Source organism: Podarcis liolepis (assembly GCF_965112155.1).
Source record: "Podarcis liolepis genome assembly, chromosome: 7".
NCBI classification, from domain to species: Eukaryota; Metazoa; Chordata; class Lepidosauria; order Squamata; family Lacertidae; genus Podarcis; species Podarcis liolepis.
In genome coordinates, this window is record NC_139561.1 from 63,147,011 (window position 1) to 63,171,627 (window position 24,617).

General features: G+C 47.5%; 2 protein-coding genes and 1 long non-coding RNA gene across 8 annotated transcripts in view; 2 read left to right on the forward strand and 1 right to left on the reverse strand.

The window, feature by feature from the left end:
- Positions 1-375: 375 nt before the first annotated feature.
- Positions 376-24,372, reverse strand: SMIM12 (small integral membrane protein 12). 4 transcript variants are annotated; one of them, XM_083511698.1, is made up of 3 exons: positions 24,154-24,372; positions 17,768-17,877; positions 376-1,369 (listed from the first exon to the last, which is right to left on the reverse strand). In XM_083511698.1, exons 1-3 carry the CDS (start codon positions 24,345-24,347, stop codon positions 1,074-1,076), a joined length of 600 nt encoding a protein of 199 aa, XP_083367824.1. In that variant the 5' UTR covers positions 24,348-24,372; the 3' UTR covers positions 376-1,073. The 4 variants fall into 4 exon arrangements, with proteins under 4 accessions (XP_083367824.1, XP_083367826.1, XP_083367825.1 ...); XM_083511700.1 differs by lacking the exon at positions 24,154-24,372 and adding an exon at positions 19,470-19,548; XM_083511699.1 differs by lacking the exons at positions 17,768-17,877; positions 24,154-24,372 and adding an exon at positions 3,940-4,077.
- On the forward strand, positions 4,140-8,047 carry LOC310710699. Its single transcript, XR_014528191.1, has 3 exons — positions 4,140-4,463; positions 5,274-5,337; positions 7,500-8,047. It is a non-coding gene; the product is annotated as an uncharacterized lncRNA (long non-coding RNA).
- DLGAP3 (DLG associated protein 3) overlaps positions 24,248-24,617 on the forward strand; it is a 178,837-nt gene continuing 178,467 nt past the window's right edge. For all 3 annotated transcript variants that reach the window (XM_083511592.1, XM_083511594.1, XM_083511593.1), the window contains exon 1: positions 24,248-24,355. The gene's annotated coding sequence lies outside the window, so the exon portion shown is untranslated. The remainder of the gene's footprint in view (positions 24,356-24,617) is intronic.

Sequence of the window (24,617 nt, forward strand, 5' to 3'; positions counted from 1 at the left end):
TAAGCACGGCAATGTGGAAGCAAGCGTCACTGAAATAAAGGGATTTAAAAATAAAATAAAACAGAGTTGTTTGAGCAACAGACCAGTTTTTAAAGCCCAGTTGGATAACAGTTGCTTTGCTCCACTCCAGGGATGAAGCCTGTGGCCCTCCACATTTTACAAGCTATGTTGGCTGGGAGTGACCTAAAGGGCCACAGCTTCTCCACCTCCACACTATCCCTCTTCCCTTCTTCTCTTCCCATCCTTCCCACACACGCCTAACATTGCTCTTTTTACTTTGACTCTGACCCTCCAGATGTAGTAGGACTGCAGTTCCCATCAACCTTAACCAACACAGCCAATGGTCAGCTACCTACAGGAAATGAAAAGACCTGATATTTTTCAAACTATTTTTTATTATTTTTCAGTTTCAACAGCAGGCCCATGTCCAAGAAGTCAGCAGACACACACACAAAAACACACCTCCCCAAATTGCTCGGAAAAAGAGATGTATCTTTGCTCAAGTAGCAGCAGTGTGGAGAAGCTCAGTTGCCACAACATGTAGCAGTTACTGCTCCTCTAGCACCCAGAAGTCTTGAACAATCTTTAAGGTCACTAATCCTAAACCAAGAATTGGGGCAAGGTGGTAGTGGTCTCCAAGGCCACCAAAGCAAGGAATATCCCCTAATTGAGGGGATGGTGGTACCATATTTCAGAGGTGTTCTTATAAAGTGAAATCCTGCCTTTGCCAGCATATGGCAAGAGAAAGGGGATCCTGCCTTGTCCTGGCTGAACCTTCACCAAAGACTGCAGGGGTAGTTCCATCTCTTGACCGATAACCTCCAAGGAGAATTGGTCATTCTGCTGCCAAAGGCAAGAAGTGCAGAGTCACAAAGTCTGCCCTCCACCTCCAATGGGTCTCAGTGGCTTTAGCAATCCTCCAATGGAAGCAAAAGTAGGATGAAGCTGGCGAGATTGGCGGAGAAGTTATTGGCTGGGTTCGGTGAGCTCAAAAAATGACAAAACCAGGAAACTAACAATCAAGACCGCATGGAACCAATCAAAATCCCCACCCGTCAAACAGGACAGCTCTGCTAGTTCTTCTCTGGACGGTTCCGGTTGAGCACAGCTTTGGGAGCAAATTCCAGCTTGTCCTTGAGGCTGACCACCTGGGTGAGGTCCTTTCCTGCACTCTCCTGAAGCTTGCGGTCTTCGCGCCTCTCCGAGATGCTCTTCTCATCCTCAGGTGGCTGAGGGGGTGGCTGGCCACGGATGAACCACTCAAGGTGGTAGCCCACCGCCCCAACCACAAAGGCCACAGGGAAGGTGACGTACGGGGCGTAGGCCCGCACTGTTGCCCACAGAACCGGCCACATGGCTCCTGCGGGTCCTGCAGACATGAAAAGAGAGCATGTGAGTTAAGCGTTCTTATCCAGATCCTGTCTTCTGAGACGTAAAAGGAATCAGAGCTTAAGCAATCTCTATGAATACTTTTTGGTGGTGCTCCTGGTGCTGGCTTTTAATAGCAGGGGCTGAGCAGCCATTTTCATAGATCAATGGGTATTTTTATGCTCAGGGTTGGATTCCAGAGGAGTAATGCAAACAAGGACAGCCTGATTTCTCTTTAAAAAAATTAACTCTACAAATGAACTTGCAACAAAAGGTTTCACTGTGGAAAGCTACACCTTCTTCCAGGATATTCTATCCCTGCTCCTTTACAGTTTTCCACCCTCAACGGTCAGCCAGCATTCCATGCCCACTGAGCATGTTCATCCCTCACTAGGATACTTGGGGGGGGTCCCCATGGTTTTTCCCCTCTATTTTTTTTGTTTGTTTTTTTTTGTTCTTCTGAAAACTTTTGGGACCCCCAAAGACAGCCTAGTCTTGCATGTGGATGGTGCAATTTGCCTGTATCGGTATCTGGCACTCAGATAATTGAGATTGATAATACAATTAAGCCTTTAAGATGCCACAAGACTCTCTTGTTGTTTTTACTGGATTGCTGTTTGAAGTGCTGTCACCCACCCTGGCCTCGCAGTTTGCAGAAAGCTGGAAATAAAAATGAATTTATTTATCTCCAGCATAACTCGCAATTCACAAACCTACAGAAGCTGTTCAATGCATTTTCCTGCCCTCCTTGTGGGCTGGTCTGAAGCATCTGGCTGGCCCCTGGCCAAGCCCACCTCTTCTCAAGAAGGCTGTTCACACATTCAGATATGTTAATCCTCAAGTATCAATCAAACACACACAGAGAGACACAAATTCACTTGGTTAGATCTTTTGGGGGCTTACAATGGTTCTCAACTCTGCCAGTTTAGGATTCCCCTGGAAGGCAGCAGCAACATGCCTACTTAACCAAAGAAATTTACTGTTTAGGAGTAAAATATTTACCACCAAAAATTTAAGCACTCTACAGTTTTGTGGGACAGAGTTGAATTGATTTCCACAAGTTTACATTAGGGTAGCGAACTCTGTCCTACTAAGGCTTATCAGGATTCTTCCCCTTAACTTGAGTCAAGGCTCACTGTTTCAGCAGAAGGCCTTTCCTTCCGAATAACTCTGGGGCCACATTCACACTATACATTTAAAGCACTATGATACACTTTAAACAGTCATGGCTTCCTGCAATGAATCATGGGAGTTGTAGTTTGTCATGGGAGCTGTAGTTTGTTAAGAGTGCAAGAGTTGCCAGAAGACCCCGTATTCCCCTCAAAGACCTACAATTTCCAGAGCGGTTTAACAGTCAATCCCTCTTCAAAGGGAACTTTAGGAATTGCAGCTATGTGGGGGGAATGGGGGGATTGAGATCTCCTAACAACTCCTTACAATTCCCAGAATTCTTTGGGTGAAGCCATAACTTTCTTTTTTAAAAAGTGGCATCATAGCACTTCAAATGCACTTGTGGGATTCTTTATTTACTGAATTCATATTGTGCCCTTCCTCCCCAAGCAAAGGACATTCTAGAACAGTTTAAATATTCTATAAAAAAGCCAGCTACAGTTAAAATAATTCTTCCATCCAACGATCTCTCAGGGTAGCCAGATTAAGGTGGCCAGACTTCTGGAGTGAGGGGTTTCCAGTCCAACCTCATCCACACCAGGACTTCTGGGTGGGAAGCGAGGAGGAGGGGAACCCCAGCCCTGCACGTTGTCCCCGTAGGGGAGGAGAAAGGACTTGGCAAGGTCAGCAGAGGAGCTTCTTGCTCACTTCCAAAGTGTTTCAGTGCCATCTGAATCCACCTCCCCTACACACATACCCAGTACCGGATTTACATATAAACTAAACAAGCTATATCTTAAGACCCCACTCTCTTGAGGGCCCCCAAAAAATTAAAGGGGAAAAAACCTGGATGTACATTTCCAAAATATAAGATAAAAAGCAAATAAAATAAAACCTACATACAGCAACAGTGTTTTGTGTTTGTGTAGGCTCTTATGATGATGCTAGCCTGCTCCCTAAATTACTTTGATAAGATACATATTTTGTTATGTGCAAATGGCTTCAGATACCCATTAGGTCCCTAAATTACCACATAGCATATTCAACACAAAAAAACAGCGGCAATCTGTTGTTGACAAAGGGCAGCTGGACATATAAAGTGCCCCATTACCTTCAGTAGCTTAGGGCCTCATCAAACCTAAATCCGGCCCTGCACACCCCCCACCTCCGAGACACCCACCTACCAAACCGACTCGAGTCTCGCCCAACTACTAAGGCCCAACTATTTCCCCCATTGGGCCACAGCGATGCCATGGGAGCGGCCTCTGGGATTACCAGCGTCGGCAGACAAAACCTCCTTGGGCGGTGCGCTTCAGCACACTCGGGTCCCCCACCCTGCGCACCCCGGAACCACCTGGCCGCGGACCCTAAGCCTGGGTGTCCATCTGGCACCAACGAGAGCGCGCACGGAGGGCGCCGGCTGCTTTCCCCTCCTGCTCCCGACGCCGACCCCCGACTCACCTCCGCCGCCACTGAGCCAGGCCGCCCTCCCGCCCTGCTTGGACTTGATTCGGCGCGCCGCCGCCGTGCGCCCTGCCTGGCCGCCGCCTCCTTTCCCGGCCCTGGCGCTCGCTTCCTGCCGCAGCTCCATTGGCCGCCGCGCTTCTCCTCCCGCCGGCGCTCATTGGCGGCCCTCGAGGAGGAGGAGGCCAGGCCGGCCGGAGAGGAAGCGGAGCCGAGCCGCTGGAATCGGGGCTCCGCCGGGCGGACCTGGTTGAACCTCAGAACCTCTTCTCTGCGGCGCCGCTATTAAGTCATTTCCCTGTCGCACAGCCTCGCAGTGCAAACGTACCACCACCTTTATGGTGTTACTATAATTCAGATGATATCTGGTATTTCTAACGGGTCGACAGGGCTATCTACGTTTTTAATGCAATCGGATACGTGCCTGCTGAAAGACAAAATCCCACTGTGTTGTTTCAAAAGTGTTGGTTTTATCGGCATTTTATTATGAATATTTTAGATTTTATATAAACCGCCTGGAGGTTTGTTTGTTTAATTGAGTGATGTATATGTCTTATTTACTTTAAAAGAGGGGGAGAGAGAAAGTAGTGAAATGGATAAGGTTGTGAGTGAAGTCTATTGATCACAGGGTTTTCACCAATTATATCTGTATAAATTTGCAAATGAACTTCCTTCTTTATTTTGGTAGTGAGGCTGCAATTATTTACTCAGCTTTAAGCCCCATGGGAATCCTGTGGGATTTAGCTTTGGGAAGCATGCATAGGATCGCAACATCAGAGTGCAATCCGATATGTGTCTATTCAGGGGTAAGCCCCGCTGAGTTTAGTGGGTCTGACTCCCCGGTGAAACGTGCATCGGGTTATGGAGCCTTCTTTATCGTAGCGATCGCCAGACCTTTCGGACTACCGTTACTATACGTAATGCCTATTGGCTTTGTTTACACGGCCTGATGGGAGTTGTAGTACAAAAAATCGGACTACAGGTCGTGGAAGGCTTTTCACTAACCAATGAGTTTGATTTCCCTGTTTATTTTAAGGAACGTTGCAAAGTAGAATTAATGTATCTATGAGACTGGTTGATGGTTAAATATTTTGATCTAAAAGCGCTCCCTTTGCTAGCACAGCAGATGTTTTATTTTTGCATTTTAAAAAATGTTATTTCTTTTTCTTTTGTTTGTAAATTAGTGGATGGCAGACACCCTCTTATTCTTTGAATCAAACACAACCTTAGACAGGTTTGATTGATGAAAACTATGGTTAGTGGGCTAAGGCTGCCAAAGGCTGCAATCCTCTACGTCTCTATTCCAAAGCCTGTCATTCTTATATTTACAGCTTTCATCCGGTGAAACAAAGGTTCTCCTCCCTCAACATTCTGTCTTCACAACTACCCTGTGAGGTAGGTTCAGCTGCTGTGTTTGCACCATACATTTAAAACGCATGGCTTCTTTAAAGGATACCGGGAACTGTAGTTTGTTAAGGGTGCCAGGGACAGTAGCTCTGTGAGGGGTAAACTTAAGTTTGCAGGATTCCTTGGGGGAAGCCATGTGCATTAAATGTATTGGGGCTGTATTCAAGTAAATCATTGCACTAGCAGAAGCCAGTGCAATGGGATTTCCCTTCATGCTCCCCCCCCCCCCAGCCACCCTCAATTTTCTTGGGAGGGTCAGAAGAATCCCCAGGGGGGAGTGCGTTTTGTTGGGCAAGCTGTGTTGCATCAAGTCCACAGTATACTGTATATGTATCATCCAGCAGGGGCATCCCACAAGGCAAGGTAAAGCCATTTGCCTTGGGTAGCAGATCTGCCCCACCCGGCCCTGCTCTTGCGTCTCTGCCCCAGTGCGCTTGCCCTCAGTGCTGATGGCCCTGCCGTCCAGTGAGGTTAATGACTGAATAGGAATCTGGGTTTCCACTGCCCTGCTTTGGAACTCTTAACCACCACACTGGCTTTTAATGGGGTTTTCTTCTGAGCAGACAGGTATAGAATAGCTTTCATTTGTCCTGCAACACTTCCTCTATGCTAACACCAGAGGGGCTGTGATACAACAAAAGCGGGATGAAAATAAACCAGAACTTTTGTGGTATGAAAAGTTGCAAAATTCAAGCCGGAAGTTAATGGGATATGCACTGAAGCAGTGCGACTGCCCCCAAACATTCGCAGGTGCAAATAATATTGAAAGTGCAATAATGTGTGACCCCTCTGATAGCACCATGAGAACAAATCATTGTTAATGCACAATAAAAGGGACATAAGAACTTCCTGCAGGAACAAAGCCAGTGGCCCATGTAGTCCAGCATCCTGTTCTCACAGTGACCCACCAGATGCCCCTGTGGGAAACGCACAAGCAAGACCTGAGTTCAAGCACATTCTCCCCTCTTGTGGTTTCCAGCAAGCTCAATGTTAAAACAAAAAAGGGGGTTCTGTGGGTGGCACTGGTAGGGCCCCACACCTCTATGTGTTATATTGTGCTCTCTTAAAATGGTCTTTCCGGATGCTCTTTGTGGGCGAATTTGGTTAGTGCGTGGTTTTGCATGACTAGACTCCTGAGCCGTATTTTATCAGCTGTCCCTGTTCAGGAGGCGCAGAGGGTTTACATCTTGACACATTAGTGCCACACCGTGTCAAAGCATTCAGACAACATATCACCTCAGAGTTCTTCCTGAGGAAGAATTATCACCTCAGTCAGTGCCTTGGGATAGCTGTCTGAAGCCCTGTCTACACATGGGGCGGAATGAGCTGGAGGAATTCTTGATGGGGTGAACTATTATACTGCTCCACACAGTAAGTGGGGGTTTCTATTTTGAAATGCCTCTTCCCCACCCCCACCCCCTCAAAAAAAACCCAAAGTGCAAGTTAAAAAAGCTAGCACCTCAGGGAAATAGGATCCAACCCAGCTATGTCCCTGGCACACTAATTTTCTACTTGCAGGGAGCTTTGAGTAGCATGGGGGAGCATGCAGGAACTTGAGGCCCTGTCAGGAACCCTGAAGCGGCGCAGTTTGTTCCATCCCCTCGGGACTCTACAGTCCCACCACTCCACTGCCCCACACTATTCTACTGCGTGTGCAGAAGAGGCTTGGGCCCTGCTGTCATTTGCCCCACACTCCTCGGCTGCTGCGCTCTGCACAGCAGGGCCAGGCGACGGATCAAACGTGTGGGAGGGCAGTGTGACAATCTGTCTCTTTCCCTGAGAGTCCCCAGCCTCTCATCCAAAAGCACCAGCTCGAAACAAAGCAAGCACTAATTAGCCAATTAGGGGCACAGAGGCAGGGAAATTGGGAGTGGGGGAGATCCCGAGGGGGCTTGCCTCCCTGACAGCCTTGTCAGCTCCTCCGCAGCAGCTTCCCCTGCAAGGAGGGCACTTGTGGGCCCCCCACCCCTTCCTCCCCTGGGCAGCTGTACTCCATGTGACCCTTCTAGGAAAGGCGGTGCAGAGAGGGAGAAATCTCTGCTCTGGGGGCTCCAATTAATTGAATCTTGGAAAGAAAAAGAAAGGAAGAAACTATCAAGGAAACTTCCAAAGTCAAAGCTCACATCTTCCCTTTAACTGTCTTTCTGCAGCTGCAGTCCAGCTACGAACTCACAAGAACAGAGGAGGCTGCCTAATACTGCGTCAGATTTTGCATTCTAGCTCTGAAGTGTCCACACTGACTGGCACTGGCTCTCCAGGGTTTCAGGCAGGGAGTCTCTCCCAGCCCTACCTAAAGATGCCAGGGACCTAGGATCTTCTGCATGCAAGGCAGAGGCTCTACCTCTTGGTTAAGGCCCTTTCTCTATGGCCATTGGTCCACTTGGCTTGTCATGGTCTACATCAGAGGCAGCGAAACACCCCATTCATTTCATTTTATTTTCTCTACTAATACATCACAGTTTGACACCTGCAGGTTCAGAAATACTTGTCAGGCTGTTTGGGGAAGTCTCACATTTTTGTTTAAATTTCCAGTCTTCTGTCTTTGTAGTTACCACTCCTTTAATTTGGGTGGCCTTGTTTTGCTTACAAACTGTTAGGCACACTCAGCCACTCTAGTTTACTGTTAGAGAGGTGACAGTTTACAAGGAGCCTGTTTATTTCAATGGCTTCAGCAAGCTGCTTGTCTATAGGAAATATTCAAAGTACCGTATTTCTTGCCCCATAGGACGCACCGGCCCATAAGGCGCACCTAGTTTTGGGGGGGGAATAAAGGGGGGGAAATTATTTTTCCCCCAGGCACGGGGCTGGGGCGGGGGAAGCCCGAGCTTTCCCCGACCCCAGCCCCCAGAACAGGCAGCTGTCCGCAAGCCGTGGGAGCCCCGTGCCAGGCTCCCACGGCTTGCGGAGAGCTGCGGGAAGCTTGAAGGCTTCGGTATGCAGGCAACTTTCCGCAAGCCGTGGGAGCCCAGCGCCGGGCTCCCACGGCTTGCGGAGAGCTGCACAAAGCCTGGAAAGTAAGAGGGGTCGGTGCACGCCGACCCTTCTCGCTTTCCAGGCTTCAGCGAAAGCCTGCATTCGCCCCATAGGATGCACACACATTTCCCCTTCATTTTTGGAGAGGGAAAAGTCCGTCTTATAGGGCGAAAAATACGGTAGCTAACAAACACCATGTAATGCAACAGAAATGAATAAAATACAGTCATACCTTTAGATACAAACGCTTCAGGTTGCGTTTTTTCGGGTTACGGACCCGCCGAAACCCGGAAGTACCGGAACGGGTTACTTCCGGGTTTTGGCAGTTGCGCATGCGCAGAAGCGCTAAATCGCAACCTGCGCGTGCGCAGACGTGCACCTGCGGGTTGCGAATGTACATCCCACACGGATCACGTTCACAACCCGAGCGTCCACTGTACAGAAATAAATAGCATCAACAGAACAAGAAGACAGCAGCACCAGGAGCCTATCAAAAATCATAATGACAATCAGCAACTAAAAGCCTGCTAGGAAAACACGAGTCTTGAGTGCCTTTCTTTGCTAGGTAGGTTGGAAATAGATGAGTAGAACATAAAGGAATGTAAATTGACAGCAGGTTCTGCAAAGAGATCAGCAGCACTCCAGCCTAATATTGCCTGCAAGGTTTAGCAAGGGCTATAGCTCACTGTAGACTAGAGCATCTGCTTTGCATGCCACTCAGCCTAGACAGTCCTGATCTAGATAGGAAGAGCTGAGCCCAATGGTAGGGCACACACTCAGCATGCAGAAAGATCCCCGGGTTCGAACCCCAGCATCTCCATTCCCTGTTGGAAAACCTGGAGGTGTATTGCCATCAAGTACTGAGTTGCTGCTGTTGTTACTTAATGAATCACCTTTTACATATGTCTGAAGGCAATTTGCAAACATGCCATTAAAAATGGCTATAGATAGTTTTTTTTTGGGGGGGGGGAATCACACCTAAGTCAGAAACCTTTTCATCCAGCTGGAAAAGCTTGTTGAAACAAACATGTCTTTGGTTGTTTCCAGAGAGTGGGTGCCTATGGTGTATCTCAGCAGGGTTGCTGTTCCACAGAACGGGGCAGCCACACTGAAAACTGTGGAGTGGGCTTCTAATATTTTGGGGACTTTAAACAAACCATGCCTGAAGTCCCAAAGACCATGGTCACCTCTACGTTGCAGTCTCTCAAGTAAGCTAGTTCTGAGCTGCATAGGGCCTGCATATGTTAGTACCCAAACCTTGAACTTGGGTAGATGCACCAATGATCTAACTCTGTATACGGCAGCTTCCTGTGTTCCTATAAAACAAATGTCATATTCTTTTAGCAATTAGTCCACAGATATACATCCTTCTTTCCCCACTCCAACAGCAAATTATGTTAGAGTTGCCGAAATGACACCACTAAAAGCTAATAAAGCAGGAATGGAGAGCCTGTAATACTCCAGATGTTTGTGGACTACAAATCCCACCATCCCTGGGCATACTGGCTATGGATAATGGGAGCTGGGGTCCAACAGTATCAGGAGAAGCACAGGTTCCCCACGGCTGAAACAAAGCAACCCCAGAGGAGCAGTACCACAAGTAGAAGACCAGACAATCCCAAAAAATTGAGGTGCTGGTGAAGTTTGCTAAACTTGGACCTGGAAATAAAGTTCCAGGGCGTTGCTCCAGCCCCGTGAACAGCAACAGCAGGGTATTGGTGTTGCTGGCGTTGGTAAAGTATCAGAATGGGCACAAGAAGTGGGCTGCATTTGACTTGCCAGATCACAAATTGAGCAGGCTTCATGAATGGGATTACGAGCTGCTGCTGACAATCTCAGGGATCGAATGATCTCACCAGTTCTTAAGTTAATATATAAGGGGTTAATATTTAAATCCTCTCCCAAGGGATCAACACCCAACATGTGATCCATTCACTCTTTCATAATATGAAGGAAACATTCAAACTTGGAGCAGATTGGCATCGCTGCTTTGACTGTGCATGAATTTTTCAAAGCCCCAAATTAAATTTTCATTCTAATTTATGTAGTTGTGATAAAGGAGGGCTTGGATGGAAGCAACGGATGATCTAGTTATCTCTCTGTATATCTCCGGTCGGTCCCCCACTTAGTAACAACCGACTCCTCCTTAGTTACCGTATCTGCTCCATTTGCACAGAGACTGGAGAGAGCCTGAAAGGGTGGGTGGGTGTTGGGGGTGAGAGAGACGGAGAGAGGCCGAGCAGCACATAAACCTGAAGCCAAGAAGGCATTTTGCACATGCTCAGAAGCTGTGAGCCCTGCACCCATTGTTTCCACTATCCCATTTTCTTATTCATTTTATTAATAAGGAGAGGAAGAAAAAAGAAAAATTAGGAAATTGGAAGGAGAAAGAAAAATATAAGAAAAGTATTCATCATCATCAAATAATGCTAATCAACATAAGTTCATATTGCAAGTACTGTGACCATCACAGTGTGAATCTTAAATTAAACATTCGAGTTTAATCAGCACTTCAGATGTCCAAATAGATGTCCACGTGAGATTGACGCCATATGAAAGCCCTTTGAGCGTAGCCAGGGCAGTGAGGTCCTCAAACCATTGCATAATAGATCGTGGCAGTGCTATTTTTCCTAGAAAAAGAGGTGCCGGAACTCACCATGAACGTCTCCCTTCTTCTCTTATCATGGCAATGGCACCCACCTGAGAAGTTCTGGAACTGAGCTCTGGCAAGTTCCGGCTGAAAAAAAAGCCCTGGATGATGGGCATTTATCTTTCCAGGCTCAAAATACAGTATAAGTCTTTTAGCCACCATAAAAGCTCATAGGTCCACTTAAAAAAACACCAGCACACGTTGGCGCTCTGCAGTCATCATCCATCTTGTGAAAATGAGTAACATAAAGATGCATTTGGTTTTGCCAGACCTGAAGCCAGTGTGTCAAGTGAAAGATACCTTGGATGCTGCCTTATAGCATTAGTCCATCTAGCTCAGTATTGTTGACCAGCAGTGGATATGAGACAATGATCTCACTCAGTCCCTGCCTTTTCTGGAGGGTGAGAGCCCGTCCATCCACTGACAAGACAGGTTGCAGTGCAGGAAGTTCCCCTTTCTCCTGGGATTAAGTCCAATTCCACCTTCCCTCCCCCTCCTTTTTTAAATGCAGGAACCTTGTACAACTCTTAATAACATGGCACTGGAAATGGAAGGAAACTGTTCCCGTCTTTCAGGCTTCATTTTATCGCTAACGGCAAGTCACAGAATGGTACACGGCAATGCTTTATGTTGTCTTGTTTGCAAGAGAGTGTGATGCTGGCTTTGGGTATGCATGTGTGCCTTCATACTCATGTCAGCCTTCCTGGAGATGGGGCTATCCATGATTTTTGGACTATGGTCCTATCCAGGGACTGCCTAGGCCTGATGGGAATTCTGGTCCAAACTTTCTAGCTGAGGAGGGGCTCGAACCCTGGTCTCTCAGGTCCTAGTCCAACACGCTAACCACTACACCACACGGGGTCAGCATGCTTCTTGCTTTGTCATACGACACTTGACCTGAGAAGATCGGCAGGCGGCAAACTCTTATGAAAATAGTTAGAGAGAGAGGAGAATTTCAATTAAATTTGTGCTTCAGGGCAAACCTAGCTAGATTTGCACTTTCCAAAACAATACAGAACCGAAACAGAGCCACCTTTCGAAACTTTGCACTTATCTGTATTTTGCAACAAAATTCTGCAGCCAACAATGTGTCCAAACATTAAAATACTGGGGTAAAATATTATTGAAAATAACATACAAAAATGCGTTGTTTCAGGCAAAATTGCATTGCAGATTATGTACACTCTCTGCCCAATCTCTGTCGAGTGATGCGAGATTCCAGGGGTCTTGGTGTCCTTTGGAATGAGGTATGACTGAGCCTAGTGTCTTTATGACATATGGTTTATTTACCTCTATTTACACCTGAGTTTTACGGAGAGAGAGTTCACGGCACTTGCATCCTAAGAGAAGCTTGTTCTTCCCAGCAGTGCAGCAATGGATCTAGAAGCATCCTAAATGCCACGCCCCTGTATCTCTGGCCGCTGCCCTTCAGTCCCACATGGAGTTCTGCCCACCTTCCCCTTCTTCCCAGCAGCCCCTGCAGAAAGCAACTCCTCCCCTTCCGCTTCCAGCATCCAGCCCCTCCTCCCCCGTCACCCTGACCGCCTCTGTTTCTCATTGCAAAGGGCATTGTCTCTTTCCTGTTGCTGACATCATGCCTGTGGTTAACCTACCCCAAAAAGCTACTGGGCAGAGGGTCTGATGTTTTGCAGATGGCTTACCATTATCAAACAAACCAGGCCATTACCAGCCTTTTGTTTCTTCAGCACCCACCACCAGCAAGCCGTTGCCCTGAATTTATAAGTTTGCTTGAATTCTAACCATTCAGTGAATGTAGAGATTATTAAAAGAATCATGACAATATATTAGGCAAAATTGCATACAGATGGGTGCTTATTAAGAGAAATGTGAGCTAAAATGCTGGTTAATTCTTTCATGAGGGTTTTTAAAAAAAAAAATGGCAAATTGATGTAGAACTGAACTTAAGATGGAAAAATGAGAAACAGAGATAAACAGAAACTGAAAATGTCCCCATCTCTAGTCACAGGTGGTGTTTGTTCCACATAACTAAAGCAAATTCTATTTCTGTTCCCCCACAGGCCAAATAAGATGCATTCTGTGCAGAGTCCAGGAGAAAAAAACAAACATAATTTGGAAGCTCACAGCTTTGCCGGCTGTGGCTAATGGGAGTCGTTCTCCAAAACATAGAGGGCACCAGGTTGGCAAAGGCTGATCTGGTTCTGCAGGTAGGGAGGGATTTGCCATGCTGTGTCAGACAAACAGTCCACCTATCTCAGTGTTTTGTTATCTGACAGTGGCCCCCAAACCATCCTGGGAAATGTTGGTAGAGCAATCAGATACAATACAGGGTAGGGACTCCTTATTGGCAGGGCCACCATTTTTGAATCCTGGGGGAATGGGAGGCAAGGATTTGTTTATCATATTGATATCCCACCTTCCTTCCATCATGTAATGGCAATGGTATAGAACAGGGGTAGCCAATATGGGGGTTCCCTCCAGATGTTTTCACCTGCAACTCTCACCTGCCCCAGCCAGCATAGTCAGCAGTCAGGAATTGTGGGATTTGCAGTCCACAACATCTGGAGGGCACCATGTTGGTTTTTCCTCCACTATCCTGGTGTCCTCTGGAGGTTTTGCTGATGGGTGCTGCACCCCAAAACATCTGGATGGCACTAGGCTAGCAAAAGCTGGCATAGAGCTGCTAAAGTGATCTGACCCAGATTTGCTGGGCTTTCCTCAGGATATTCCATCATGGTCCTCCAGTGTATCAGAAACCTTCATTGGGATTGCATCATAGGGAGGTGAACAAAGAACCCTAGATTGGCTAGGCTGAATAATGATGGGCTGAGTAGCTCTTTTTTTCTTTTCTTTTTTTGCATTCCCTTTCTTTAGTAGTGCACAGTCAGGGCTTAAGGAGTTGATTACCTCTTTGCACTCTGGGCCAGCGATCACGGTAATTATTATTATTAGCAAATTATATGGCATATTGAAAAGGGAGGCAGGAGCTGTTGAAAGGAATAAACGGGGAATAATTGAACAGCAAGTCTCGCACATGCCTGGAAAGAATTTTACTTTTCCTGCTCTCTAGGAGTGACAGCTACAAGTTTAAGAGCAGGGGGGGCCTTTGCCCTGCTCCTTGCTCTATTGGGGTATCTGTCTCTCTCTCCAGTGCCAGCTTTTGGGCAGTGTGTGGGCACCCACAGAGGGCACTGAGCTGAGGCGGGTCAAAATTGAAAAGAGAAGATCCATAATTGGGACTATCCATTTGTGAGCGCCAGATTTTGGCCTTGCACTAGGTGCCATATTTAATTGCCAAAGTCCACACCTGATGAACTCTCTTTCAGTTAGTTGCTTTATTCTGCATTTAAAAAACAAACAAACCAGGAATTCAAAAGCCAGTTTGAAGAAGCGAAATGGGCTTCTGGAGGGCTTCTGCAATATTTGCATGGTGGTGGCTGGTGAAGGGGCCCCATTCACTCTCCCATCATAAATGGCTAAATGCATAAATGGCTTCATGGCTATATGTGCCAGTTTCCCATATGTCCAGTTGCACCACATGCCTTTTCTGACATCTGCCTTGCACAGAACTGGGGCTCACTGCAAGTGGGTGGTGACTTGCCGGCACCTGGCATGCAGAACAGTGAATCAAGCAACCTTGCAGAATCAAACAGCAAGCAGATAATGTCTCCAGTGATCTTTGCAGTCCATGAAAAATATTCTGCAGTTCTTTCTTATGTATATATTCACATTTCTGTTGAGTCTGCTCACGTATCATGGGGGGTGCCAAATGGAACTCACAAGCAGATAAATAAAAATTGGTTTAGATTATAAGCAGCATGCCCAGGGAGATATTTGCCATTTCCGTTTTATACCTTCCCATGGTTTGGGAATTGGTTATATCTAGTTTAAGGCAGCACTCTTTGTATGTTTGCTTTGATGGACTATGCTCTGCAAATCTCTTTAAAGCAGCTGAACCTGTGTGTGACTTGGCAAGCATGTTTGGTGGGCATGAAAATGGAGTTTCTTGACTCTCCCCCACCCAACTCTTTCTCTTTCTCTCTCTCTCTCTCTCACACACACACATACACAAAGACACTCAAAGGAAGAATAGAAAGGCCTGTTTCCCTTGGTCCAAATAATGGGAAAATGAGTGTGATGCACTAGGATCACAGCTCAGTTGCAGTTCAGTCCCAAGACTTGGTAAGAAATGAGGAGGGAGAAGAGAGAGACGTGGAAAGCAGGTAGCCAGTTATATTGGACATTCAATACAAGGTGCTATAATAGCGTTGTATACACAGCTCAAGGAAATCAGCCCTGAGTACTCACTGGAAGGACAGATCCTGAAGCTGAGGCTCCAGTACTTTGGCCACCTCATGAGAAGAGAAGACTTCCTGGAAAAGACCCTGATGTTGGGAAAGATGGAAGGCACAAGGAGAAGGAGACGACAGAGGACAAGATGGTTGGACAGTGTTCTCGAAGCTACCAACATGAGTTTGACCAAACTGTGGGAGGCAGTGGAAGACAGGAGTGCCTGGCATGCTCTGGTCCATGGGGTCACGAAGAGTTGGACATGACTAAACAACTAAACAACAACAACACAGTTCAATGGCACAGCACTTGCTATGCATGCAGAAGGTCTCTGGCTCAGCTCCTGTCATCTCCAATTAAAAGGATCCAATAGCAAGTGACATTCTGCTCGAGATCCTGGATATTCACTGCCAGCCAGAGTAGACAGCACTGGGCTAAATCAAGGGTGGGAATACTGTTGTACTCTGGCTGTCATTGGACTGCAGCTCCCATCAGGTCAGTCAACATGACCAATTATTAATTAATTAAATTTGTATACCGCTGTTCATCCGAAAATCTTGGGGCAGTTCACAGCATCAAAATACAAAATGAACCATAGAGAACATAATAGAAACAAGAATAAAAACAAAGCAAACCAACAACCCCCCCCTCCAATAAATACGTTTTAAAGGGCATAGACTGTTAATCAGCCCAAGGGCTGATTGAAGAGGAACATGTTCACCTGGTGCCTAAAGATGTATAATGGAGGTGCCAATGAGGAAATGCACTCTGCACATAATCAAAGGTACTCTCGTTGTCCTTATGATTTCATCTGTTTCAAAGGTGAAACACAGCCCTAAAAACAGATTTTGGAATTTATATAGGTGACCACTGAAGTTCCAAACACTTATGAATGGCAATAGCTACATAAAAGAACCAACTCCATTCATTGAGAAGGAAAGCAGAGTGTTATTGCCACCACTAGAAGGCACTCTGGCCCAACAGGCCCATTCAAATCTTTCAGCGGAACAGAACAGAGAGCGGGTTAATTTCCATTGACTAACCTGGCGCATCTAATATGAAGCCATCACTTTGAAATACAAAGGGAGGTGAGATTCCTTGAATGTCGTGTCCTGCTCATTAGAGCCAACAGCCAAATTTTGCCTAAAGCAAAATTCTAAAGCAGATACAGATATTCTTGCTTGGATGAAACATCCGAAAGGCCAAAAGAATTTCAGTAACATTATTAAAGGTGGGGTTTAGTCTGTACATCCATAAAACGCTCCCAAGTTTCACTTAGAGTGAAATTTTGAGGCTGATGTTTAGCCCCCTGCTAAACAACAGGGAGATTCAAGGAAAACAAAAAGTTTGGATTAGTGACATTTCACTGGATTTGTTTTTTTAAAAAATGGGGGAGGGCATTCCTCATAGCCACCTTGCTAACCCCTTCTTAACACATTTATACAAATATGGGTCACCTCCAGACTGTCACTATTTTGGGGTGGGAGGATTCAATCACATACCATTTGGGTTTGCACAATTAAAGTAGATTAAATGGCTCTGGCATAGCAAATCCATTTTTTTAAAAAAAAGAAACAGGTGGACTTTTCTCAGTTAGGAAAGTAATGGAGAAATGAATCCGAAAGTGTGGGACAACAATTGATAGATAGGAAAATGAATATCCTCCATGTGCATAAACCCAAGATAATAACTCAATAAAGACCAGATATGCCCATTGGGACTGGAAGGACAGAAGGCAGAGAGACCAATAGTAGACAGAGGCAGAACTAATGTGAGGGACAGTCTTCTAATTCTATCCATCCTCTGCCCTCCTGAGTTGTACGTAGCAACCCAGAGACCAACCAGGAGGAAGCTGGCCTGCAGAAGAACTCTCTTGACTGGTTGTTGTGACAAGGCAGGTTGGTGTGGATTGGCTGAGGGCAGGCTGAGGTTGGTGGGGCAGTGCCCCATTGCCCTAATGGGCCAAGCCTCCATGGGTAAAACCTTCCCATGGGGCTGTTGCTCTCTGGGGCAGTTGCTCTCAGCCTAACATTCCTCAAAATTCCTCACAGGGTTGCTGGTGGAATGAGCCACAGGCCCTGTGCTGAGCAAGTGGGAAGACAGGAAAGGTGAAAATTAATTGATTGATTGATTGATTGATTGATTGATTGATTGATTGATTGATAATAAATTTAAACAGGAATTGACTTGAGATAGGAAGCTGTCTCATATAGAATCAGGCCATTGGTGCATCTAGCTTTTGTATATACTGTCTGGCATCAGCTCTCTAGCTGTTTATTTCATACAATTTATTTCGTAAAATAAATTTAAGCTGCTGCACATGGAAGTTCCATCTTGCTAGTATAACCAATAACAGCATAACATCAACAGTTCCAAATAATGCCATGTAACCTACTGCCCGTTGGATTGTGGTGGTAAATTAACTGCAATGCACTTCTGAATGCAAGCTTCCCTTAATAAGGGGGCGGCTTTGGTTTCACCATGTAAGGACATGGACAAAGGGAAAATCTGTGGAGATTTACTTACCCATCATGTGCTTGGTCAGGATAGGGGTGTTAGGTGCACCTAAATGTTGGCTATCTCTGCATGGCAAAGTGATTAAGTGATGGGCTCTCTGAAACCATCCTGACTTCGCCCTACAGATATGATGCAACAGGGTCAAATAAAAATTAGTTTTAATCATCCCTGAATTAGGTCTCTCCTTCTAGATCAGAACAGTTAAGGCTGCTGTTTTCAACTGAGTTACGTCTTCCAATCTTTAAAGAGATCTGAGGAAGGCAAGTCTTCCACAGGTGCAGTTCTCCATGGGCTTTTGCCAGGGTGTAAAAATACAGACATCTGGCCTGGTTGAAATACACAAGGTCAGCTCTGGGTTGGAAGGGGTGTCCAGCAGAATTCTCTCTGGTAGGCTCCTCATATACTAGCGAGCTACAGTGGCAGGTTGCCATATAACTTTCCCACAATGCCCAGGAGTGCTTGATGTAATGACTTTCTCACTCTGGTATCATGGGAGATTTAAATGGTTGCCCACCACTGTTCATGGCTGGTTGCCCAGAGCAGGTATCAGTTCAGAATGGCCCTGGTGGAGCATGAGGACCCAGGCCGTTGCCCAAAGTTGCCTGCTGTTGACACCAGGCCTGGGAATATGTCAGCTTTAAGAGCAGTGAAAGCCAAGGATGCCTCAGGCCCCCTAATTCTGAGGCCAGCCCTCCCATGAGGCAAGGTGAGGTGACTGCCTCAAGTAGCAGGATCCACCAGGGAAGCAGATCCCAATGCCAATCTTTCTTCCCTCAGCTTGTTCCTAATGTAGATCTTCCCTCACTCCTTCTTCCCTGACACCATTTTGGGGTCTGCCTCATGTGCCAAAATGTCTTGGGAGGCCCTGCTCAGAATGGGCGGATGAACAGGAGTGAGGGCAGAAAGCTGGTTCTGGATCTGCCCAGTTCTGGATTCAGACATTGTTAAGAATTTAAGAACATATGAAGAGATTTGCCCAGGTCACAAGGAGAACATCAGAAGAACCTGTGGCCCATCTAGTCCAGCCTCCTGTTCTCATGGTGAATGAGATGCCCTTAATAGGAAGCCCCCAAACAGGAACTGAGCACAGCAGCACAGGCCCCACTTGTGATACTCAATAACTAGCATTCAGAGACATACAGCCTCTACCAATGGAGGTAGCGAAGAGCCATCCTCGCTATTAGCCATACATAGCCTTCTCCTTCATGAATCTGTCTAACCCTCTTTTAGAACCATCCAAGTTGGTGACCATCACAGCCTCCTGTGGGAGCAAGTCCCACAGTTTGTGGGCTGTGTGAAGAAGGGCTTTCTTTTGTCTGCCCTGAATCTTCCAACATTCAGCTGCATTGCTAGTGGAGTGGATATTTTGTCTATCCACTTTCTCTACCTCTTACATAATTTTATGAACTTCTATCATGTTGCTTCCTCTCTCTGAAACTAACGCATTTTCTCTAAACTATAAAAGTCCCAAATGCTGCAACCTTTCCTCATAAGGGAGTTTTCCATCCCCTTGAATATTTCAGTTGCCCATTTCCAATTCTACAATATCCTTATTTAGTTGGTCTCCAACTCCCTTCAGCCCCAGCCACCAGGACCAATGCTCAGAGATTATGGATTCAGCCACCCTCTGGTGGACCCATACAAATGTCATTAAGAGGTGGTCAGTTTTCAGGAAGGAGGTTATGGGTCCTCCCTCTGTCCTTCTGCTCACCTCAACCCACCGCATGCTACCCATTCTCAGCTATGTGTTGCTGCAGGGTCCTATCGCCTGGCAACCACGGGTTGCCTTGCTCACCCACTTCCATGTTGAGATGATGTTGCTAGGCAACTACCATTTGTTTTATTTATGGGTGTTTAAAATAATAATAACAACAATAACAACAATAATAATTCTAGTCTGCTTTTCTTCCACAAGGAAGAAAACAGATGACAGTGTAGAAATGTCAAAACAAACTAAAAGAAACAACAGAAGAAAATGGTACACTGGCCTTTCCCAGGTCATGCTAGCTGAGGCTGATGGGAGTTGTAGTGCAAAACATCTGGAGAGAACCTGGTTGGGAAAAGCTGGTCTCGAGAAACATCAGCAGTTAGAACAGAAAGTGTGGTCAATAAGGCCCAGGAGGAAGGTAGCATCCTCATTGGTACAGCTTCCTCCAAAGGCCTCTTTAATGTCCAGGATGCTTAAAAGAATGCCTCACCCGCTGCATACCCAACCAATTACTGTATTCTGCAGGAGAGGGAAGGGCCTGCAGATACCGTCCTATCAGGAGGTCCGTTCTGCATTATGTCAGAATGGGGCTTTTAGTGTGGTGGCACTTGTCCTTTGGAACACCCTCCCCATTGCATATCAGACAGAGCAGGTGCCTTCTCTGTGGTCTTTTCGATGCCTGCCAAAGACATTCCTCTTTCAACAAGCCTCCTAAGATATTTATCCCAGTTGTTGCCTGTATTGGAATCAATTTGATTTATGTATGTCCTGTTGTTTTAAATCGTTTTAAAATCTGTATTTCTCTCGTTTTTATATCTGCAACTGATTTTCTACGTTGTTACATTGTAAAGCACTTGGGGATGCCTGGCACAAAGGGATTCATAAATGAAATAAAGAGGAGGACGTGGCCATGTGTTCATTTTGCACAGGTATGCATATAAAGATGGGGTGATGGAGACCTCTGTAGAAAACATTCCCGAGCTTAGGTGGCAGAGCTCTTTGTGCTTTGAGCTGATCCAGCAGGATTCTGTGGTCAAAAGCCACACACACTCTGTGCCTTTTCTCCAGATAAAGGTCTAGAAAACAGGTATCATTCAAGAGTGCTTGCAGCTGCCTTGCCACCAACTTTAAGGTTGTAAGCACAGGGGCATGGCCTTTGTTTTGTGTGCAGATGATCTCAGGTTCAATCCCTGGCCTCTCCAGGCAGAACCAGAGACAATCTCTTCCCGAAACCCTGGAGAGATGCTACCAGGCAGTGTCCGGAACTAGTTGGGCCAATAGTCTGTTCCAATATAGGGCAGCTTCCTGTGTTACTATCAACTTCCCCCCCAAAGCAAGTATTAGCAAATGGGCAGTAGTTGTCAAGAACCATCAGATCCTGGTCAGGTTTCTTTAGGAGTGGGCTTCATCACCGCCTCCTGGCTGGCCTGCTAGCACTCAGTTGCCAACCACTTGGCTTTCCTTTCCTTGGCCCTTGCTTATTGCCTACCTTCCTGCCTCACCCTTCTTTGGCACCAGAGCAGCTTAGCCAGTGGCAGGCAGAGACACTTTAGCTGGTCCCATTCCTCTGTGACATTCAGAGCAACTCAATCAGTTGCTGCTACATAGAAGCTTCAACAAAATCCTTTAGCTCAGGGGTGGGGAGCCTTTTTCAGGTGGTGGGCCACAATACCTCAAGGACAGTGTTCCAGGAGCCAGGGATGGACGGGGCCAGAGGCAAAAGTGGGAGGAACACTAGGTGTGGCTCTCACTTTGTACAGTAAGCCACACAAAAGACAGAGGTTTGCAGAGTTGACTCAAGACAAGTCGGTTTCCTTCCACTGCAAGCACACCTCTGACCTGGGTAGGGCAGGGTGCTTACAAGCAAACAAGCAAAACATGGGAAGTAATCTGAATAAGGGGGCCTGCTTCTTGTGCTGCAATCTCCTGAACCAAAGCCAAATGAATTTGGCGCATCCGTAGGGTTAAGCATAAATGCCACAGATATTGCCAGGTGCTTGCAGCTAAAGCAAAGGTGAAGAACAACAGGCTCAGCCAGTCAGAGGAGACCCACTGGACTCTCTCTGGGTCACATCCCACCCCAGCCTCCTTGAGTGCTTTTGCCTGGCTGGAAAGTTGAGCTGCAACAATGTCTCTTGCTTGCCTGGATGGAGGCTGGGGAAGTGTGTGTGTGAAGATGTTCAAACCAACCTCCAGGGCTGGCCCTCCTGTTAGGCAATGTGAGGCATCAGCCTTAGGCTGACTTTGGGTGTCTTGAAAGGACAGCAGGTGATTTTGTTATTAGGTTTGCTATTATTGCACTTTTCATCACCAGGAAGGAGGACGAGGTGCTTGCTGGATGTTCTGCCTCAGATGCCTAAAGTACCTGGCTGGCCTTGGCTGCTAAGTACCTTGACCTGGGACAGAGAGAGAGCCTGGCTCTCTGCTTCAGGCAGCAAAACGTCTTGAGTCGACTCTGCAAACCTCTGTCTTTTGTGTGGCTTACTGTACAAAGTGAGAGCCACACCTGTTGTTCCTCCCACTTTTGCCTCTGGCCCAGTCCACCACTGGCTCCTGGAATACTGTGCTTGAGGGAGAAGGCAGGCCAAGAGGAGAAGGCAATTCCTGCCACCCAGTTCTTCCCAAAGAGAGCTGACTTGATAGCAGCTACAATTTTAGAGTGGAGTCCACACATCCAAAACAGATACTTGGGCTCACACTAAGATAAGTCCTGTGCCCAGAGCATATTCACTCACCTTTCAGTTCTAGAATGAAGTAAAGCCCGGCGCCAGCAACTGGCAACGTTGTGATCCCTCCGCCTGGGGCCCTGTTCCAAGCCACTGGGTTGAAGACCTGCCATTTAAAAACTCCCCACAATTCCACAGGTGCAACTTCACTCCAGGGGTTTGTAGGAAACAAGTGCTTGCTGCTCCTGGGGCCCCCTTGGAGGAATGACACCATTTGTGCCTTTGCCACAACCAAAGCCAGGGGATCAAAGGGGAGGAAATGTTTTGTTTTGATTGCAGCGCATGATTTATGCTTGCTGGTTGTTTCTTTGATTTGAATGCATCTGTGAATTCGAGATTTGTTTTGTCTGGTGCCTTTTGGAGTTATTTTTATTTATTGCTGTTGGAAATCTGTGCAGCACATGCTACTTAGGCCCTTTGCTCCTATCAACCTCAGGCCCCTCCATACCCCTTAATCCAGGCCTGGGAACCTGGAAGCCGCCTTGCACGGAGTCATTGGTTCAGTACGGTCAACACTGGCTGGCAGCAGCTGCCCTGGGTTTCAGGAATGGGTCCTTCCCAGGCCTACCTGCAGCTGCCTGAAATGGAACCCTGGGCCCTTCTGCATGCATAGCAGGCGCTCTAACACCAAGCCGTGGCTGGAAGCTCATCTTTTAAAGAACATTGAAGACTGCCTTATGCTACTGGCATTGTCTGCACTGGCTGGCAGCAGCTTTCCAGGGTTTAAGGCAGAGAGCCTTGCACACTCCTACCAGAAGATGCTGAGGGCCCTTCTGAGGCCCAAGCAGGTGCTCTGCTACAGAGCTCAGGAGCTCCCCCTGGCGGAAGTGGCTGGAGCCTTTACCCCGCGAGAATCCACTCTCACTTGGCTGAGCTGCGTGTTGGAAGGCCTCCTTCTGAACTGCCACCACACCCCACAGTCCCGAGGGAAAGTCCTCCCCGCTTTGCCAACCCCCAATGGCCAGGCCCTGCCTGGGCAAGACCCGCGGTGCTTTCTCCCTTCCCTTCCTCCTCGTGAGCTTTGATCATCCTCTTTTTCCAAGCACGTCTCTTCCTTCCACCACCCCGTCCCGAAAAGGCTCTGCCTCTTCCACCACCACCACCCCGCCCCATCCTCCCATCCTGCTGCTTCTGTAGCTGTGTAACAAAGCAGAAAAACAGCAGGCAATTTGTTCCGAGTGCCTAAAAATAAGCAGCGCATCCTCGCTTCTTGAATGCAAATCTCTTCTCCCCCCCCCTCCAGTCCCCCCCCCCCCCGGCAACATCTCTTGCTCCTGGGCTGGGCCGTTGGAAGGGATGTTCTTACATTGGATCTTTTTAAAAAAGAAAATAAAAAGATTTTATTTTTTGCTCACACTCTTGTGAGCCATAAGGGCTCCGGATTCCCATTGCAGAGAAGATAAAACAGAGCCCAGGAGAGCTCCGAAAGCGGAGAGGAGGGGGGGTTGAGGCGATGGAGAGAGGGCGGGGAGGGGGCTGCAGGTTCCACGAAGCTCGTGTCGAGATGCACGGCTGGCATTATTAACACGCAAGGCCGGGCCAGTGTGTGTGTGTTCGTTCGTGTTCGCGTTCACGCGCGTGTGCGTGTGAGTTGCCAGCGATAAAAAGGCCGGGATCGTGGCCTTCCGTCAAGGAGAAGTCGTGTGGAGTATACCTGCCAATCAAAAAGAGAAACCCCCTCCTCCCCCGCTCTGCCCAGTTCCTGGGAAATCCACCTCCGCATCTTCGTGTTGTCCCCTCCCACTCCCACTCAACCGCCCCCCCCCCCTCTCATTTTCTCTGTGGTTCAGTAAGTAAAGGAACCTCAAGCCTCATCTTCTTACTATTAACCCATAGATCTGCAGTGCAGGGCTGGAGAGACAGAGAGCATCTTTGAAGGAAGCATCCACGCCTTCTCCTCTTCTCCAAATCGCCCCCCTCCCCGCCCGGCTTTCTTCCCTAAAACACCTTCCTTCCCATACCTCAGTCCATCGAAGACCAACTTGGATCCTGCCGGCTGGGGTGCTCGTGTGAGTGTGTGGAAGGGCCGCTTCTTCTCAGAAGGACAGACGATATTCACGGAGCAGGGTTTTTTCCACCCCCTGTTCCCCTTAAAAAAACCAAAGAAGACAGGAGGATGTAGCAGCGGTACCCTGACCAGGAGCCTGGATCCCATCAGGCGAGGTAAGGAGATTTTCCACCCTCCTTGTCCTTTTTTGATCCTTTCTCGTGCCAGTGGCTCCGAGAGGGTGGGGAGAATGGCTTTGTGTCCAGGCAGGAAGGAGGCTCCCCCCCCCCCCCGCGCACCCTCCCAGGTGGAGGAGGGATGGGACTTGGAGCTGTGGGTGCTTTGATCAACAGTTAGTGCCAGGCACCTTGCGCATCTGGCGTCAGTGACGGGCACCCACTGCGCCCAAGGTGCGAAGGGGGAGCCACCCAGGGAGAG

Excerpts from the sequence above, each read along its gene's own strand:
- SMIM12 (XM_083511698.1), bottom strand. The coding sequence starts at position 24,347 with ATGGGATCCAGGCTCCTGGTCAGGGTACCGCTGCTACATCCTCCTGTC. Across the intron at positions 17,878-24,153 it reads TTGGTCTTCGATGGACTGAG|GGCGAAGTCAGGATGGTTTC; the intron begins GTATGGGAAGGA and ends TCATATCTGTAG. Across the intron at positions 1,370-17,767 it reads CCTGACCAAGCACATGATGG|GACCCGCAGGAGCCATGTGG; the intron begins GTAAGTAAATCT and ends TCATGTCTGCAG.